The sequence below is a fragment of the Abramis brama genome, assembly GCF_963993115.1.
Source record: "Abramis brama genome assembly, chromosome: 15".
Classification (NCBI taxonomy): Eukaryota; Metazoa; Chordata; class Actinopteri; order Cypriniformes; family Leuciscidae; genus Abramis; species Abramis brama.
In genome coordinates this window covers 22,540,302-22,561,856 of record NC_139977.1, presented here as the reverse complement: position 1 = coordinate 22,561,856, position 21,555 = coordinate 22,540,302, and the positions used below count along the sequence as shown (strand labels likewise).

Genomic DNA, 21,555 nt, shown 5'->3' with positions numbered 1-21,555 from the left:
AAATCACAATATATGATTTTTTAACTATTTATTTGTATGATACAGCTGCAAATAAGTATTTGAACACCTGTCTATCAGCTAGAATTCTGACCCTCAAAGACCTGTTAGTCTGCCTTTAAAATGTCCACCTCCACTCCATTTATTATCCTAAATTAGATGCACCTGTTTGAGGTCGTTAGCTGCATAAAGACACCTGTCCACCCCATACAATCAGTAAGAATCCAACTACTAACATGGCCAAGACCAAAGAGCTGTCCAAAGACACTAGAGACAAAATTGTACACCTCCACAAGGCTGGAAAGGGCTACGGGGAAATTGCCAAGCAGCTTGGTGAAAAAAGGTCCACTGTTGGAGCGATCATTAGAAAATGGAAGAAGCTAAACATGACTGTCAATCTCCCTCGGACTGGGGCTCCATGCAAGATCTCACCTCGTGGGGTCTCAATGATCCTAAGAAAGGTGAGAAATCAGCCCAGAACTACACGGGAGGAGCTGGTCAATGACCTGAAAAGAGCTGGGACCACCGTTTCCAAGGTTACTGTTGGTAATACACTAAGACGTCATGGTTTGAAATCATGCATGGCACGGAAGGTTCCCCTGCTTAAACCAGCACATGTCAAGGCCCGTCTTAAGTTTGCCAATGACCATTTGGATGATCCAGAGGAGTCATGGGAGAAAGTCATGTGGTCAGATGAGACCAAAATAGAACTTTTTGGTCATAATTCCACTAAACGTGTTTGGAGGAAGAAGAATGATGAGTACCATCCCAAGAACACCATCCCTACTGTGAAGCATGGGGGTGGTAGCATCATGCTTTGGGGGTGTTTTTCTGCACATGGGACAGGGCGACTGCACTGTATTAAGGAGAGGATGACCGGGGCCATGTATTGCGAGATTTTGGGGAACAACCTCCTTCCCTCAGTTAGAGCATTGAAGATGGGTCGAGGCTGGGTCTTCCAACATGACAATGACCCGAAGCACACAGCCAGGATAACCAAGGAGTGGCTCTGTAAGAAGCATATCAAGGTTCTGGCGTGGCCTAGCCAGTCTCCAGACCTAAACCCAATAGAGAATCTTTGGAGGGAGCTCAAACTCCGTGTTTCTCAGCGACAGCCCAGAAACCTGACTGATCTAGAGAAGATCTGTGTGGAGGAGTGGGCCAAAATCCCTCCTGCAGTGTGTGCAAACCTGGTGAAAAACTACAGGAAACGTTTGACCTCTGTAATTGCAAACAAAGGCTACTGTACCAAATATTAACATTGATTTTCTCAGGTGTTCAAATACTTATTTGCAGCTGTATCATACAAATAAATAGTTAAAAAATCATACATTGTGATTTCTGGACATGCACCTACGATGACAATTTCAGACCCCTCCATGATTTCTAAGTGGGAGAACTTGCAAAATAGCAGGGTGTTCAAATACTTATTTTCCTCACTGTATATATATATATATATATATATATTTATCAACATGGACAGTGACCACTGAAATTGGACCGTGACCCAATGTAGTAAATACCTTTTTTTCCTTACCTGCCAATAGCAAGTGAATTGAGATAATTTTACAAAGACTATACATTTTTCAGACCAGCCATGAAACTGTTTTTTTAATTATTTACATAAAAAAAAAAAGTATTTATATTTTTGGTATTATTTAGCTGTTTTTTTCATTCACATTAGGGACAAAGAGCAGATGTCATTTTGTCACTTGCTGCATCTTATACAAGAGCTCCAGATTTGTATCTGTCACAGTCATGTCTTTAGTTAAATTTTCTCGTTCTGTTTAATTTCTTGTCATGGTTTTCTTTGTCTCTGTTTTGCCTGTGTTCTACTTAATGATTAGTTGTCATGGTTTCTGATTAGTGACTAACCTGTTCCTTGTTCTGTTAATGACATTCCCTCTGTGCATTTAAGCCTTCAGTTTTCTCAGTTCTGTGTTCTGCGTTAACGTTTATGGCAGGGTTCCTCAAATCCGGCCCTGGAGGGCCACTGCCCTGCAGAGTACAGCTCAAAACCTGATCAAACTCACCTACCTGCCCTCCAGGGCCAGATTTGAGTAACCATGGTTTTTGGTTTATGTGTAGTGTTACAGCTCTTTGTGTTTATTAAAGTCTATTTTCACTGTTCATTCTGCGACATGCTGTTACAAGTTGTTTTGGGTGGGTTTTTGCTCGTGTTCTGGTTCTGTTCTGTTTCCGCTAATTATTAGTTGCTTAGTTACCGACTATGTTCTTCACCTGTCTGTAGTTAAGTTGCTTGTTATCTTGTTTCCTGCTTTAGTTCACCCATGTGTATACAGCACTGAGTTTGTATCCTTAGAGTACGTTTACACGACAACGATATGCTTAAAACAGAGACATTTTTCCTTTTAATTTTCCGCGTACAGATGACACCATTGTCAAAATGATCCCCATTCACACGGATCCGTGAAAACAACTAAAAACGCTGTATTCTGCTGCCAGGCCATTAGATGGCGAAGAAACACTGACTGATCATGTTATACGCATGTGCATGACGTCATCATCTTCAGAGATTCGCATTTTTGTTGTTTACACAGAGACCGCTTTCAAAAACTTGCACTTTGAAACCTGTTTTTAGTTGACGGTGTCGTGTAAACAGCCCCTTATTTTTCCATTCTTTGTCCATTCTTCAATATTTTAATATTGATAAAAAAATAACTGCACTTAAACCCTTATTTTCATATATTTTTTAACCATTTGCTGGCAGATGCATTATTCTTGTTGATTTACTTCATGCTCACTCTGACAGTATCCTTGTATCTCTACATATTTGTATTATTTAAAGTGCTTGTTTTCACTGTTTCTGTAATGTATATGCATTCCCGTTAACTGGAAATCTATATAGGCCACCCCCATACATGTAGAATCCCACAATTTCATCGGCACTTTGAAAGCTTTGTGGTATAATGCTTCATATCCATTACACTCCTATTTCTATGTGGTGTATAAACCTCACTCTTAGAGCAAGCCGGAAGCCACATTCTGCCTCATTTTACCTAGTCATGTTCGCAAGCAGAGGTATCAGTCTGACTGCAGGGTTTCTCAGATGTGGGACTCCCTTAAAGCAGTGCAGATTACAGCAGACGGCAAAGGAAAGAGGTTGTTACCTATAATATTTATATATTGTGTGGTGTCGAGCCCTACTGATGGGGTTGTGAGGTTCATGTTAAAGATTTTTCCTAATTAGCTCCACCTTCCTGTGTCCGCTTCAGTTCTGCATGGAGGTTTGGTACCGGTGGGGAGGGGTTAATGGTTTTAGGAGTTGCCGCCCACTCAACAGCCTATTTCCATCATTCCCCCTCCCACTTCCTCTCTCCTCCACCCGCACTCAGCATCAGTCACTCAGGGAGGACCGTAGCGTATGGTGGGGGAGCACTGTACCTCTGCTTCTGCAGCATGCAGCAGGCCTTGTAAAGAGAGAAGGAGATCGAGAAAGAGAGAGAGCCGCCGTTACCGCTGTCTGTCATTTGCACGCCCAGAGGAATCAAGACGGAGGAGGAGAGGAAGAGTGCAGTAGGGAAAGGAAATAATATTTTCTGAGTAGGTTTAGAGCCTTTGGAACTGGGAACTGACACGGTAAATATTTCCTCTTCTCATTTCTCCTCTTGCTGCAATTCTCTGTTTCTCTCACTTTCCTTCCTCTGCCTGCAGCTTGGCTGTGGGGATTCCAGTGTGTGTTTCTGCATGAGGAGCTGTGCAGCATAGTAAATCCTCTCTCTCTCACTCGCTCTCTCTCTCTCTCTGTATGCTCATAGCTGGGTATTACCCCAGTTCATGCATCATGTATTTTCATGCTTTTAGATGCATGATGAAGGATGATGCAAGAACGCAAGTTTTGATTCTTCTGAAGCATGTTATCAGATCAGGGCTGCATGTATGTATTAAAAAGCCACCTGTTCTTGTCTTGAATGTGCACATTCAATTACTTTTCTGCATTTCCATGAATTCAGGCAGCAGGTCGGAGATTTTCTAAACTGTGATCTGTGTTTTTTTCTTTCTTTAAGTTGTCCTGGGTCAGACTTTTTAGGCAGCCAGTGGCCTCCCTGCATCTTGCCGGTTGTCATGGTTACAGCAAATCCCGCGCCTTAGCTGAGTGACACTTGCTGTTCAGTAGTTATTGACTTATTTAAAAATATCCCATGCCCTGTGTTCTCCTTCTGGTCCTCTTACGGGCATGGTCCTTCAATCCACTCAGACAGTCATGTGAATGAATACATTATTTGCTGTTTGCAAGAATATGTCAGGCAGCACATTATCTCAGTTAAGCGTGTCTACGTATGCTGCTATACCTTTTAAAGTGGATATTATTACATGCATACTTAGAGCAAGAGCCATAATTGTCTTTCTAAATGTACGTCATTAGTATTGCATTGTATATTCCCTTTGGAAATGTAAAGTCCTCTGTCTTTGACTTAATTAAGTGGCTCTTTACTTCAGGACATTTGCAAGAGTTATCATGCAAAAAAAGATCTTCCTAAGACATTAAGCTACTGTAAATTCAAAGTCAGTCAGGATGTTCTCTGTGCCTGGAGTCTGAGCCAGATTCATCACTGTTTCTTTTTTAGGATAGTGGGGAGACAGGCTTAAATGACAGTACTCTAATACTCTAATACAAGCTATCTTGCCATCATAATGATTCAAAGTGCTCCATTTCTAGTGAGAATACACATAAATGTTAAAGTCCCCCTGCAGTCAATAATTGTATCCGTTAAAACTAATTTGATAATCACAATGCCATATTTAAATGTTTTTTTTCTTGTGAAAATAATGCCTTCATGCCTTAAAATAGCTTGAATGTAATTGTTTCATTTGATGCAGATACATGAATATGCAAATTAGTCCCCGCCTCCACTCACTCACAGCAGCTCAGACTATCTGATCCACTTGGCCAACTGTAGTAAATGCTACACAATGGCAAGTGGAAATATTGGTTTATTTCAACTGTTTATTTTAAACAAGAAATTGATTTTAAAGAAGAAGACAAAGAGAGAATCATACAGGCAGGTCCGGTTCTACGGGGGTGCATGAGCGTGCTGAACACCCTCAAACAAAAGCAAGAGCACCCTCAATTGATACTGTAATATCATATTTACGAAACAGGTTTGGTAAATGCTCCAGTGCGTATATGTGTTTGCACTCTGGATAATGTCAAATGTTTCTATTTACAACATATTATTGCAGCGGTGAGCAGAGTAGCCAATAACAGACATATTTGTTGATCTCTTGAGCTCAGTGGCCAATCAGTTAAGTCAATTAATTTCAGTTCAGCGCTGAACTGCACTGCATACTTGCGAAACCTCTCATTAACAAAGTGTAGACACAATGTAATTAAGAGATTCATTGTGCAGTGTAGACAACTTTATTGATTATTATGGATCTTTGTGAGATTGCAAACCTTTGGCTTGACTACATTATCAAACCCAAACTGCTAATAATTTGTTGCTAATGTTACACAAACCATGTTCCCGTTTGCAGAGTCAGACAGCTGCCTTCTAAAAATCAGCATCCCTAGAAATAAGGATAGCACATTGACAGGATTGGTTACATTTTTGTGATGGTAGGAATTAGGGAGGTAGGGAGTTTTTGAGACACTGCAAGGAGAAAATACTCAGCAATGGTGTTGACTGATGAATTTGTGCATGATTTGTCTTAAAGCATATTAAAAACACCACATAGACAAATAAACCATGTTTAAAATCTTGATTTTCACCACAGGGGGTCTTTAAGAGAAATAATAATACATGAAAGAGTCATAAAACCTAGAAACTAGTTAGCATTTTTGCACTTCTGATTCCATCGTTCTGAAGTCAGTGTTTTTTAGAATGGGTTGTTTTGTAAATGCCTGAAATAAGATCTGTGGTTAACACAAGCTCAAGATATTTGCATGTTATATTCAACTACAGATCATACATCTGTAATGTGTTTATCATCAGATATTTTGAAGAACTGTTTTTGTCCATACAATGAAAGTCAATGGGGTCCAAAACAACACTGAACCCAACTGACTTACTTTTATCGAATGGATTTTTATTTTTTTTCCCTCAAAATAGAATGAACTATCCCTTTAAAGGTTTTTTCATAGCCTTAGCAAGCTAAAAACACAGATTCACTGATAACCAATTCAGAGGCTTCTTGGTACGAAGAGTCTCAGGACAGCAGGATACTGAGCCAAGAATAAATCAATCACCATGTTGACATCCTGAGCACTGTGGCATCATCACACCTCATGTATATATCTCTGGGGTTCATTAGTATCATGATTGTGATCATGAAGAAAGTGTCATGAGAAAGATTAGAATGCAACGATTAATTCTTTCTGTGGCATTTGACACTGAGCTCTCTGAGATTGATGTTTCTTTAATTTCTTACCTTTAACCGTCTAGTCAAGTAGTCGACTAAACGATACTGCTGCTTCTAATCAACTTTTTGTTGTTGTTGCACATTTATGTTTTGCTTTATATTTTTACAAAGGCTATATTCAAATTTCCATCATGTTAATGTTGCGTTTTAAGTGTATATCTGGAGCGGAAAACAAAATTTTATTTTACCTCAGAATTTGCTGCTTTAGTTTTCTCTGTCGCTTGCAGCGGGCTAAAGGAAAATATCCACTGGGAAGATGAGCAAGGTTAAAGAGTATTTTGACTTGGAAGAAAACTAAAAAGGTTTTGTGTAGAATATGTCAAATTTTCATTGTTTTATTTGTCAACAATTAAGCTTGCATATAGGTTTGTTATACTACCAGTAATGAGGGACAATACCGGTATGAAATTTTATACTGGTTTAAAGGGGAAACATTTTGAATTAAACTGTATACAGTATACTGTATGTCTATTGGCTAATGTTGATTAAGTGAACGCTTAAGTACAGTGATCATAATGCAAGGCTAGCACTTTGTATATGATTGATATGATTTTTTTAGCAGCATTCAATATGGGATTTGATTTGTTTGATTAATAGATTAAGTAGGCTATTTCAATTGTATCGCTTACAGATCGTTTTTTCACTAGTCTTCTTAGACTATAGTCGACTACAAAATTTCCATTTAAACATATAAGACAGACATATACAAATTGATAACGCCATTGATGTGGGTAATGGAGGCATAATGATATCTTTTAATGATAGGGCAGATGGAAAGGTGAAACCCAAGATTTCCTTCCCATAGAGATGCACTTCCTCCCTGGTGAGATGTACCATGTCATGGTGATTCCTTTCAGGGTTTCCTGTTACACATTATCCATTTTGTATTTGCACAGTCTTAGACTATTTTCCAAGTGAAGGGAGTTTGCTGTACCCTGTGAGTTTCGTTTAACAGCGAATTGTGAATGAATGCCAAATAGGCTGCTCGTTCTCACGGTTAACTTGCTACCTGGATGAGTAGGTTTCTATAGCAACTACAGAGTCCCCTCCCCCACTGTAAAACGCACACGAGCACGCAATGCGTAGCACTTTGACTGCTCTCTCCGACTTACCAGAGGTGATGCTGTCATTTTGCCATTCGAGCAGCGGGAGGATTTACCATTCAGTGTTAATAGCTCAAGATAAATGATCAGCGTTTTCTCATTCATCTCATTTAATGGGAGGCATTGTCTTGTTATAACGTAGTTGGTTTGGGTGAAAAAGCCCTCAGTTTAGCAAAGCTCAGCTGTGTAACATGTTGACACAGATGAAACGGTTGTTACTTCCACACCACTAGGTTTGAGCTCCCAGCTGTTCCTTCTCTGCCCCAGTCTCAAGAGCCCTAATGCTACGCATGACTGCTTTAAAACACCCATCGTTAGGCGTCGAACACTCTCACACACATCCAGACCTTTCTTTCTGGAACATGCCCTATCTTACTAGTATTCTAGTATTCTTAAAGTATTACTGCCCTTGAATGAAGTTACTGGGATTAGCTCATGATTCTCTTATCATGAATCTGCTGAGCATCAGGAGAGCTCATCTAATATTGTCTTAAATGTTTCAGACCATTCCTAGATGTTGATTGTTTTCAAATGGGTTTCCTAAACTTTTTTATTGTAAACAATTAGACATGACTTAAAGCATTAATTGTACAACATCTGATATATATATGGTGCATCTGTTCTTATTTTTTCATTTGTACCAGAGTAAATATGGCATCTTCCCTGATTAAAGGGTTAGTTCACCCCAAAATGAAGATTCTGCCATCATTTACTCACCCTTATGTTGTTCCAAACCTGTATGAGTTTCTTTCATCTGTTGAACTAAAAAGAAGATATTTTAAAGAATGTCGGTAAAGAACAGACAGTTGACGGTAGCCATTGACTTCCATAGTAGGAAAAAAAATTCTATGGAAGTCAATGGCTACCGTCAACTGTCTGGTCACCAACATTTTTCAGAATATCTTCTTTTGTGTTCAACAGAAGAAAGAAACTCGTACAGGTTTGGAACAACATGAGGGTGAACAAATTATGACAGAATTTAATTTTTTGGGTGAACTATCCCTTTAACCCTTGTGTTATGTTGGAATTCTGTGCACTCCCCTTATGGTCCGGGTCAAATTGACCCGCATTGGATTCAATACAATTCCTCAAAAATCACACTATGAAAAACAACAAAGATTCAGGTACAAACTGTAAACTTTTAATATCAACATTTGTCAAATATTCCAAAAAATATATATCTGAAGATATGATTTAATGAAAATGTTTTTTAACCATTTTTTAAAACTGTTTTGCTTTGACAAAATTTGAATATACATTATATTTATATATATTTGAATATACATTTTTTTTTACTTTACTTTGTTTTTGTTTTGTTTTTTTTGCTTAGAACATCATAACTGAACAATTAATCAATTAATCTGAGCTAATTTTTCCTGCAGTCTATGTCGAAGTCTCAAGATATTTCAGATATCTTAAATATATAAATGAGAGCTTATATTACTATCTGCGTCTGTCAAAGATTTTCATTTGTAATTTGCAATTAACTCTGAACACCATGATTTAGCTTTTTCAAGTGTGTTTGGTTTGGGTTAGAGCACTTTTAGATACACTTACACTTTAGAACTGGAGTTGATGCCCAGTTGATACATAAAATAAATGTTTTTATGTTGTGTCTGTACAGTTGCTTTTGAATAGCCTATGGGGGTCAAATTGACCTGCGAACATCACAAACGTAATAGTATTTCCAACCAGCTCCAACACACCTGTTTGAAAGTTTCTAGTATGCCTAGTGAGACCTTGATTAGCTGGTTCAGGTGTGTTTAATTGGGGTTGGAGCTAAACTCTGCAGGACAGCGGCCCTCCAGGACCGAGATTGGTGAACCCTGCCTTAGAGCGTTAAAATATGCGGGTCAAATTGACCCGCGAACATCACGAAAGGAACAGTAATTTTGTTTGTATATGTCAAAAAACACCAGCATGTTGAAACTTTGCATGCATGTTCATGATGATAAATGAGAAAAAGTCACAAAATATCAAGAAAAAAAACATAGGTTAACCAGTATTTCCAGCAACTATAAAATCTAAACAGGTCAAATTGACCCACAACATAACACAAGGGTTAAGGCCCTTTATAGTATCTGGAAGCTGCTTCAATGCATTCATTTTTGTTAAACGACAATACTCTGATCATCTTCCTTATGTTCTGTCATAAAATATGTATTTAAATCCTTTCAATTAAATCGGTTATTATTAGTCACATCCCTTTGTTCTTGTTCTTCATGCTTTTAGGAGTCAGAGGTCAACGATCGGAGGAAAAGGTGTCAGATCCTTGAGAGAGAAGTGAAGAACAAGGCATTAGCATGTAAGACTTTGGTGAGTACCGGCACAAGCTACACAGTGCATAATGTAATGGCTGATAATGTTTGAAAATATGTGTTCTCTCCTGTTGCAGTCCATAACCATAAACCACAACTAACACTGATCTGTACACTTTAAAGATTGTTCTAGCTGTTTTCTTGGGTATTTTTTTTCTGTAATGCCTGTCCTTGCTAAAGCTTTTAATGCTTTCAACAAAGCACACCCAATCCTGTTGCTCAAGAGCACCTTTGCTAGTCTCTTTTCTCTTTTTCAAACTTGTTTCAGACAGGTTTTTTGAACCCACCAATCTTCAATTAAAGGTGCAGTATGTTATTTCGTCATTGCTGAACATTTTTGATATTTGAAATCAACCCAAACAAACACACCCCTCTCTTCATTGCTTCACCTCCAAAGCTCACTCTCAATCCTAACCGCCCTGCTCCAAGTCGGTCTTGGACCCTGATCGCTGGTAACCCTGCATTGTAGCAGTCATCAGCCTCCACAGCTCTCACTAGCTGGCCTCCATTACACACGCAATGCAAGAGTGGATGTCTATTTATCGCAGCAGAAGCGCAACAAAAAATAATGCTTCACGAAAAATAAAGTGAAGATGATGAACGAACGACAAGGAAGCACAAAAAATGAACATACATACACAAGAGTAAATACAAACAAGAGTTTGTTGTTAGTTGCCAACAGCACAGCAGCTCCAGACCAACAATGACACAAACCAATGTTACCCACGTAGGGAACGAAATCAAAGCAACCTTCGCATCTCTTTTCAGGCCTTCTCGCTTAGCTCTCTCCAGCGCTGGAAAGCTTTTCTAATATATAGCTTTTAGCTAATAAAGCTCTTTCCTGATCATAACCCTTCTTTTCCCAGTTATATTCTTATGAGCTTTTCTCTTTTGTAATGTCTCTCAGCCATCTCTTTCTACAGTCTTTTTTCAAATCTCCCTCTTGCTTGTACTCTCTCATCCACCGTCATACGCCCCCTAATGCTGATTGGCTACACATTGGTTATTGTGTCTAGTTGTGTCGGTCCGACCAACTTTCAAACAGCGTTTTTCAAATATCGCTTACCCCACCTTTAAGGAAAAATTAATTTAATTTAATTTATATTTTATTTTATTTTTGATTTTACTTTTGATTTTATTTGAAAATGTTACTGCTAAATATTCAAAAAGTATTTTATTTAGATTATTATTATTATTATTATTATTATTTTATATTTAAAAAAATAATTGTATTATTTATTACTGACATTGAGGAATTATTGTTGGTGGATTAATACACCCCCAGTATTCAGATTCAAAGCATAACCTTGATGTGTCACAGTACTTTAGTCGTGTTACAGTAAATTTGGAATTGATATACAGTACTTAATTATTAATCATTTGAATAGATTTGTCCATATCCTGCAAGGTTTGCATAATGATTTAAAAAATAAATGATTTATATTCCCTCGTAAAGGATTTTGACACAGAAACCTTTCAAACACTTCTGGTTGAGCTGTTAAAGCCATGGACTACATGAGGAAAGACAGTGATTTTAAATATTTGGTTTCACATGTGTAAAGGGCACATAAGTTACCCAGCAACTGCTGTATGAATGAAGCTACCACACACCACCTCCTTAGTGGAGATCCATTAGGTGTTTAATGGAAAAGCACAGGAATAGCATGTTTGATCTTAAACCACATACTGCTTGGTGGCAAACGCTCAAATGTGCTTTTAAAATTCCCTGAAAAAAACATCTTTATCCTTCAATGTCAACTATGTTAATTTGATAATGCTGCTCAAAACCCTTGTGCTGCTATCAAAGTACTGTAGCGCCACAGCACTAGTCCAACAGTTGATTCATTCTAATAATTTTTATGAGCTGGGGGTGTTAATTAGCATGCTTCATGAGAAGCGTGTTTTGCGACTTGTAGAGATGACATGTCAAGAGGTCACGGAGATGGTCGCTCTGAATAACAAACAGCTGTCTAATAGGATCAAATCTGTCTAATGAGCATTTTTTCCATAATTGAATGCCAAGTATCTAAACTGCCTTATTTGTTTATTGTGGTATATACATCAGTGCAGTGACAGCATTCTGACAGGCTAAGGGAGGATGCGGTCTCCCTCCCGACCTCCTGTAGCTGTCATGGAAACCACCTGCTCTCAGCGGGAGAGAAGCCTGAGCTTTCACAGCAGGATCAGAGGCTAAGATTTCTGTTTGTTACAGGTACAGACTGGAGATGTCACCTAAGATTGGCAGATCTGCCACTATAAGCTGCATGTTAAAGAATTGAATGTGTTTTGGCTAAATGAAATGTGCACAGAACAAACTCCTTTTAGTAAGATTGAGTCAAAGTATAGTGAGCCAGTGCCAGTACCCTGGTACAGCAATGGATATTTGGGTAGTTGATATTAAATACTTTTGGGAAGTTGACATTAAATACTTTTGGGAAGTTGACATGCTATAATAAACAAACATTTTTTTTGCCACTTTCTACAAAAATGGTATATTTTGGTTTCTCATGACTTTGTCTAAAGCATTCAAGGCATGTTGCCCTTTGTGAGCACTGTTAAGCCCTATTCGCACTGGATTAGTATTACCTGGTAACCTCTAGTCATTTGTAATAATTGCAGAGGTTGTCTGTGATCTTAATCCCGTGCGAATCGGCCATGTCTGTAATTTGTAAAGTAAAAATTCCCCTGCAAATGACCTACCGGGGTCGTATATAATTTTTTCAAGGTTTTTTGTTTCCTGTGCGCCTCTTTATCCATCTTTCGCAAAGAATGGAGGCTGTATTGGAGTGTTTTGATAGTATTTTGGGCACTGAGTCATATCGCTATACCTACACCATACAACTGTAATTTGCAGAAAGAGAAAGCTGAAAATCATCAGAAGAGCGAAAACATAAAGAATGATTAGATGGAGATGGATGACATGTATGTATAGCAGCATGCGGTAAAGAACATTTTTCTGTTCATGATACAGTATATCATACAGCTAGACCTATAATGACAAGACATGTCCCAAGCAATAGCTTATTGACATCATATCCAGGAGATAAGTCAGTAAATTCAAGTAAAATCACAGACTTTGCTTATCCTGTGCAAATGCGCCACACTAAATTCAGATGTGGGTGGGTAATTTCTAAATCACACGAGGACCCCAGATAATACTAATCCAGTGCGAATAGGGCTTTAGATGTTTGATAAACAAATAAAATTAACCTAGCATGACAAATAAATAATCTCAGTTCATGACCCACAGATTTCCTGCCCCCTAAAGTCTCTGTTTCTCCTGTTAAAGGGGTGGTATAATGACCCTTTTTACAAGATGTAAAATAAGTCTCTGATGTCCCCAGAGTGTGTATGTGAAATTTTAGCTAAAAATACCCCACAGATTTTTTATAGCATGTTAAAATTGTCCTTTTTTGAGGGTGAGTAAAAACGCGTTGTTTTGTGTGTGGGCTCTTTAAATGCAAATGAGCCGCTCCCGGCACAGAGAGCAGAGCCATACAGAGCCCTTTGTTGCGAGGCGGGATTTATGTAAATTTTGGGGTTCATGATGTCACTAACACGGGAGGAAGCTCGTGTAGTCCCTACCAGCCGTTTGTTGTAGTCCATAAAAAGTGATTTCCGTAAAAGAAAATATCTCCCTTTTCTTTGAACTTTGAGCGTCGTAACTTTGCAGATGTTGTTTATGCTCAAACAGCAACATTACACTCTAACTAAAGTTAAAAAAGTAATCAACCACCCTTTAATACTGTATGTCTGTGGTTGTATAACAACACCCACACACCCTATATACATCTATAATGCTGCAGTGGTTGGCCATGTAAAGAGCCTCATCTCAGTGAATGTTTTGGAAGGATGAGCAAAGCTTTTCTGAGCAGCTGCAAAACCAGGGGCCAAACCGGAGGGTGGGGATCAGGCAGCCGTGTCTGCTTGAATTAGTCCATTCTTGTGGCACGCTTTTGCTCTCTCTCTTCCCAAGACCGCCTCTTTTTTTTGCCGTTCTGCTGCTTGATCCATCCGTATGGAAATCGAAAGCAGAATTCCTGGGTATGAAACGTGCCGCTGCTTTCACTTACATCCCTGTGAGAGTTTCTGTTGATAATCCCATGGTAGTCTAATCTTTGCTACATTAAAGCTGTGTTTAATCAGCTGTGACTGCGCAGAGAACATAACTGCACATTTTTAACTCTAGGTTTCAATGTGCAGCCAGTTCAGTGGTCTCTTAAAGGTCCCTTGAGCAGAGGTTAAGGACTGTCCTTTCATATGAGGTAATAGAACATGATGGCTGAAATGTTCCCAAATGTATATGCGGATATGCTACACGTGATCTCATGGTAGGTGTGCTGTGGTCACCGTTTGCTAGCAGTTGAGTGTGCGCTGCCCTCGTGTGCAGTAGCTGTCATGTCCTGGGTGACACTGTGGTTGACAGACAGGGCTTCTGACAAGAAAGTTCAAATGCTCCTCTAGTTGCTGTTGAGCAAACCTGCCACCTGATATACTTTGAGATGTGAGCCAGCTAGGAAGGGACAGGATGCTGAGTCAGAGACACTCACAGAGTTCAGTCAGGGTGTGGCACTTTGAAAACGTCAAGAGATGGATGGCTATGTTAAACAGTCAAATTAGTGTGTTTGAAATGACTTTCCAAGCTTGTTCTTGTGCATTTATGATAAAGTGTGATGAGATACAAGTTGCCTGTTTAGATGTGAGATGATTTGCCTTTCTCTTTTCTTTCTCATTGTTTGTTGCCTTTTTCTACCTTTTCTAAACATTGCTTAACGCCAGTGTGTGTAGTGTTTTACATTTTCAAATGCTGTCCTAGCTTAATACATAGAGACAAATAGGTGCTCTGTAGATTTCAAAATATTTAGGTTTGTTTGAACCAGCCCACATAAAAATTTTGGCTCAATGTTGTGAGTTTGGGGCATGGCTATTAGTTTAACTATCCGACCAATCGCAGAGAGTGGGAGTGTTTGGGAAACCTGTTTGAGAACACTAAATATTTTTGCAGCTTCATGTTGTGATGCTTGTGGCAAAAGAAATTATACACTTCAAAAACTGCATGAATTACTTTAATTCAGTTAAAAAGTTAATCTACCAACAAATTGAATCCTGGTCTGTGGCAATTGCTGCATGGTGTCATTCTCCATGAAGTATTGATTAATTTTTCACACACGCCGTGTTAGAGGTTTTGAGATTTTGGTGGCTCTTTAAGCACAGTCAGTTATGGGTGGCAAAATGAGCACCCATCTTCAGTCCCTACAGGCAAAAGAGATTTGTGTTTTATCACTGAGAGCATCACCCAGTGTTTGTATGTTCTCTAAGCAGTCACATATATACATCCTGTTGTCTGAAAGGATTTCTATATTGATCTAACTTTTCTTTTAGATTAAATGGCCAGATGTCTTGGTCCAAAATTGTATTTCTCTGCAGTTTCACTTCTCATTGGTACTGTCAGTTTTTCGATAGATAGCAGAGCAGTGTATTATGTCTTAAAGGGACAGCAACCTAGTATACAGTACCTGCTGTCTGTGTCATTGCTAATGCTAATCACTCACTGCTCTTCATTGAATAACTTTTGTATCTTTAATAAGAATCAAGTTTATATATTTCAAGTTTTATATTTAATTCATACATTGAAAACTATGCAGCGTTTTATTTTTACATTTGATTGACATCTGTAGTATTTATTACTACGGGCCCTTTTTTAACAATCTAAGCGCATGGTCTAAAGCACGGTGCAAGTGCACTTAGCTAGTTTAACGACGGGAAAAATGGTCAGCGCGCCCGGCACATGGTCTAAAAGGGTTTTACCTATTCTCTTAATGAGTAATGGGTGTGTTTTGGCTGTAACGTGCAATAAACCAATCAGAGTCTCATCTCCCATTCCCTTTAAAAGCCAGTTGTGCTCGTGCCATGGCGGATTCGCTATTTACATGGTGGAATTTTCAAGCAGAAAGACTGAATGCTTCTCCAGAGAGGAAACGGATCTGCTTGTGTGCGAGGTTAAAGCATGCAAGAAGACCATCTACGGGACAAGCCAGATTCCACCATATCTTTATGTACACTATAATAATCTTTTACATTGTAATCCTTTTATTATTTATATTTATTATGTTTGTGTTACACGTCCCTGTATATTAAGCAGAGTGTACGTGCGTTGTGCACCCGCCTATAGGAGCATATTACTAATGTGCCCTTTAAATAACAAAAAAATACTGCGCCCTTGACTTTAGACCAGGTTTTTTTTGGTCAATGGCGCAGTCTATTTCAGTTGCCTCATAATAGCAACGAGCCAACAATGCACCTGAACACACCTCGTTTTCAGACCAGCACTCCCATGGGTGAACAGATGAGCGCAATTTAAACAACTTGGCGCAGGACGTGAAAATTATAACTGCGCTGTGCTGAAACTAGCAGAACACACTTGCGTTGAGCCTGGCACCGCATTGCGCCGGGTGTATGATATGGCCCTACATGTTAAAGAAACCTACTGTGCCTGAAAAACTTTATTTACTTTGGATCTTTGTTCTATTGTACTTGTCCTTCTTTGTACTTATTTTTAACAAAATAACAATATCATGATATATCGTTATTGTGAAATAAAATGTTTCATATTGTGAAATAACATTTTGGTCATATATTATGTATAGAATGAGCTGACTCCTTTTTTTCTTTTTTATCTTGACAGAAGAATGAGCTTCAGGATGCTTTGTTGGAGAGAAAACGGCTCAATCGTGAGCTGCTTAGTCACATCCTGAAGGCTGCACAGTACGAGAAGGTAAGAGATGGTCATCACGTGCCAGCCGAGCTCATCAGATCAATGGCTGCTCATTACATGGCTCTTCTAAGAACATGTGCCCGAAGGGCTCTTCTCTGCATCTCATCGGAAGTATTGATCTTATCGTGTCCCTGTCTGGTCAATATATCTGCCTTGTTTGTTTTGACCAGATTTATCTCAATGAAACTGGATGGGGTTTTGCCTGTATGCATTTATTATGGTTTGAAATCGGCCTCCATGATGTGACAAACGTGTCCGCGTGCAAATTGGAGATCAACAGAAAGTGAAAGATTGAAACTCTATCATAGTGTGAAGGAAATCCAGTGACACCCGAACAGGGGTATCAATGTGAGTAGTGAATCTGCTGAGGAGTGGATATCGTACTAACACAGGACCGCTGAGAGTGGCAGTCCATGGCACTCATTGTGTTAATAGTGTCAATTTCACCGGTGCTTTTTGCCAAGCTGACGGGCCATGGTTTGGCAGTCTCCCTCCGAATAATCCACAGACTGTTCCTCTCCTCTAACAACAAAAAGGGGCCATCTGTCACAACCCCAGACAAGCGTCTGAGATAAAATGTCTTCTGTTTAATCAGGTAGCGTTGTCCGCTCCCATTCCCATTCCCTCAATGATCAAAGACTCATTTCCCAGCATTCAGCGGTGCTAACAAGGCAGAAGAGAGTAGGTAAATAACCCCAAGTGGGACGGGTCGGTTTGTCACACGCTTCAGCACCAGGCGCAATCTCATATACCGATCTTAGATCGATATGAGATGTGAATCAACCTCCCCATTTCTCTGAGACTCTGAGCCGGATGAAATGTGTCCTAATAAATGAGACAGAGTATGGGCGTGTGCCAGCCACAAGTGTGTGATATATTGAGTGGTGAATTTTGATTGGTGGATGGGGTTCTTATTTGACTGTGTCCTGAGTTGACCCTCTTCTGCCTGCATCGTGAGTTAATGTAAAAGTCAAACGCATTTCTGAACACTGAATCTTTATTTTTAGAACTGTTGCCTTAGATACAAATCACCTGCATTTTTATAATTTAGCCCACAGTGCCGTAGCGTTATGTTTCAAGCCTCAAAGAATCACTGCACCTTTTATGAGAGTGAAAAAAGCTACTAAAATAATCTATCAAAAAGATTAATTCTGTGCTCTCACGGTCCATTGTAAAATGCATCCAAGCATTGATGCAGAGTCAGCCGTTTTGCTTCCCTTTGTTGTGGCCATTATTAAATGTCCAACAGCTGAAGTCTGGCCAAGGTTCCTCTGTTAACTCTGCTTTTCATTGTTTAAGTGACATTATTGTAAGTTTAGCTGGACTTTTGGGGCTTTAGACAGTTCATGTATCCTCATCTCTCCCCAACTCTTTATCTCTGTAGGTAAAGTCAGACTATGATCAGCTCAGAAAGGCCTTTGGTTGTGTGAGTCAAGAGAGAGACTTGGCCAGGCAGGAGAAGGCTCAGCTCCAAGACAAACTGGAGAACCTTGAGCGAGTCCTAAAGGTAAGATCATTGTGGCATATTGAACCAATAATCGATTGATTATCAATTCAAGTCCAACCAGGATACAATTAATCTTGCAAATGTTATTAAATATCTTTAATATTAAGAATACTACTCATTTTAGAAGAGTTTAGAGATTGCCTTGGCTTGCACTGACCAAAATACTGTAAACTGAATGCTTATCATATAATTAAAATCCTTTTCCCCCATGACGGCTTTTATCATATCTAGTAAACCAATCAGTAATGTTTACAATCAACTTTCATAATGTTAGGGTCTTGCTTTTAAAGGAAAAAACAATATCGGCTGAGATAATTATGTTTCATATATCGGACTTGTTTCTGCCGGCATCATGCTGCTGACTTATTGTTCAATGAAAAGTGTTCCTGCACTTATTGGCTTATTGACTGCTTGTGTCATGTATCTTGAAAGGAAAAAAGCTCTTATAACAAGAAATCGACTGCTCATCTATAAATATGGGATAAATATGTATTTATCTCTCCTACCTTTCTTATTATTGACTATGTGATAAATGAGGTGAGATGAGAAAAAGTAGAAGTAGAGTTGAGTAGAAAACTGTTTTCTGTAAAATGTCAGAATTCCTTTTTATGTTGTCTGAAGATTTCTCTCTTGCTTCTCAGAAATGCATAATCATTCCAGGCAAAGCAGCAGGACTGTTATAAAAGATTTTCTTTTAAAGAAAAAAATAGCTTCTTGAATTTCCGTCTGAAATATTTCATTTGAACTGTTCACTGGGCAAACCATCTATTTTAAATCTTAAGCTCTTAAGGATAGTCTCCCCCGAAAAGGATAATTCTCTCACCGTTTACTGACCCTCGTGTTTTTTCCATTTTTTTATTTTTGGTCAGTCATTCTTCAAAATATCTGCTTTTGTGGGTTTTTTTGCAGAAGAAAGAAAGTCGTACAGGTTTGGAATGACATGAGTGTGAGGCAGTGATGACAGAATTTTCATTTTTGGGTAAAATATCCCTTTAACATATGTTGATATGACTCATGTAATTCATGCTTTTATGCTTTCTAGTTTATTAAATGTTCATTTGAACATTTTCAAAATACGTAAGAGTAGTTTCCTGTCCTCAGAAGCTCTTCAGCTCATAATTTAATGATTATGCAAAGCATCAAGTTGAATAGGCATGCGAGTGCGCAAGGTGTGTGTATGCGTTGTGCTTAAAACACTTCCACCAAGGTCACCAAAGAAAAGAGGCTTTAATTCTCTTGAAGAGGATGGAGGTGCGGGACAGTGAGAGAAAAGATGGATCTTAGACCTTATAAGCTTCTTCAAGTTTTTAAGCCTCACAACACATCTGATATGTTTCAGTCCAATTCTTGTCCGGTTTAACTTCATCTTAAATAAAGGAGAAAGAAACTCGAACCCAAGCGGTCTATTACAGTAGTCATTGTGTGTGTTTTTTTTATTTTTATTCATCAGTTTTTATTCTCGGTTTTCTGCATTTTCACAGAACATGTTGTATTTACAAAGCGCTTCCCGTCAATGGCTGTTGGTGTCATCACTCACTGTCACTATTGCGCTTAATGTGTCTGTTAAAGTGCCTGTGTGGTTATTCATGATGTTGTTTCCCAGATCTTTGTCCAGAGCCTGAAAACAGCAGGTCAGAACAGTGATTAATTGTTTTGTATGTTTAAGAAAGCAGGGGTTTCTACAAACACGTCTTAATTCTAACACGATCCCCTTTTTTCTCTTTCTGTTTTTCTATTTCTCAGCATATGCGAGAGGCTGCGGATCGGCGGCAGCAACTGGAGGCAGAGCATGAGCAGGCCCTGGTGTTCCTCAACTCCAGACAGCAGGAGATCAGCCTTCTGCAGAAGGTAAGAACCTCAGTGATCCTCAAACCGGTCTGTACACACACACACACACACACACACGCACGCACACACAGTATGGGTGTTTCTTAAACTACGGCCACTTATGTTCCGGGGGTGATTTTTATTTATTTAACTTTTCAAATTCCTTTTATTGATTTTAATGTTTTATACTCATCCCAGACATAAACATTTAATATTAAAGTGTTTCAATGTTTTTTTAACAATAAACTATTTACAATTTAATTGTGTACACTATTGTTAAAAAGTTTGGGGTCTGTAAAATTTGTTTTTGAAAGAAGTCTCTCATGTTGAGCAAGACTGCATTTATTTGACAAAAAAAATACAGGAACATTTTGAAATATTGTTACAATTTAAAATGACTCTTTTCTATTTTAATATATTTTTAAATGTAATTTATTCCTGTGTTGGCAAATCTGGATTTGTCAGCCATTACTCCAGTCTTCAGTGATATCAGTGTCACATGGCAACATTTTTTTTTATTAATATCAATGTTGGAATCAGTTGTGCGCCTTAATAGTTTTATAGAAAATTTAATACATTTTGTTCAATACAATTGTTTATCACCAACTGCAGCAATTTCCAACCCAACCAACATTTTTCTATTAATAAAGTTTAACAAGTTAGTGTACTAAAGAAAAATCAAGGTAAATATTAGTGAAATATTATATATATATATATATATATATATATATATATATATATATATATATATATATATATATATATATATATATATAATATCCAAACAAACTGTGATTTTGTAATTTATGGAGATATGTGAAAATGAACATTTAACGGTCAATTTATGTTAAAAATTCTTTAAACATCTAGCTATAAAATTAGCCATAGCTAAACAAAGGAGTCAGACATTTTATTCCAAAAATGTTTTAAATGTAAGCTTTTCACAGCACAGATCACTATGTCGAACCAGTTCAATTATTTTATGATAATTTATTATATCTAAGGATTATGACATGCCGTACTTCCTTTCCAGTCTTTCTGCAGAAGTTGACGTAAGGATAAGAAATTAGTCTGATGTGGAAGCAGTAGATATTCTGGCTTAGTAGGGCTGGATAAAATCAGTGCAATCACATGATACGATCATGGCTGCTTTCCTTTGTGTCTGCGGCCTTTCAGGAAGGAGCAGCGACAGGCAAACAAAGCAATTAGAGCCGACAGCAGACACCGCATCAGTGCAGATCCCTGGGGAGGGGTTCAACAGAGCTTTCACCTCTCTAACATACACAACACAGACATATATGCACAAATGACTTACTGATACAACTCGCATGGCAATCATAGCTTGTCTATGTATCTCTCAATTTCCTGCTTGCCTACAAACACACAGTTTTCACTGTAATTTTACTCACTTATGAGTAACTGATATAAACTCTGACTCCCATTTTTGCCCTTCAGATACTGAATTTCCCCTCTGGGATCAATAAATCTGTCTGAAATTAGATGAAGTAGCTTTGCCAAAGAAATCTTGGCAAATCTTTCAGAATCACTCTGAGATTATAATGTCCTACTGACGTTGCAGTTACTTTCTGAGGTTTGAGTTTGTCGGGTTTTGAGTGAATGGAATCGCATTTATACTGCTAAACT

The 21,555-nt window shown here is 38.5% G+C and overlaps 1 protein-coding gene across 7 annotated transcripts in view; it reads left to right on the top strand.

Moving 5' to 3' along the window:
* The window catches only part of rimbp2a (RIMS binding protein 2a), a 75,844-nt gene that overhangs the window by 27,626 nt on the left and 26,663 nt on the right, over positions 1 to 21,555 (top strand). For 6 of the 7 annotated variants that reach the window (XM_084137682.1, XM_084137683.1, XM_084137686.1 and 3 more), the window contains exons 4-7: positions 9,717 to 9,800; positions 16,488 to 16,577; positions 17,962 to 18,084; positions 19,828 to 19,932. In XM_084137682.1, the coding sequence (XP_083993808.1) occupies positions 9,717 to 9,800; positions 16,488 to 16,577; positions 17,962 to 18,084; positions 19,828 to 19,932 (402 nt within the window). Of the gene's footprint in view, positions 1 to 3,581; positions 3,598 to 9,716; positions 9,801 to 16,487; positions 16,578 to 17,961; positions 18,085 to 19,827; positions 19,933 to 21,555 lie in introns of those variants that run through there. The other variant, XM_084137687.1, reaches the window with a different exon arrangement.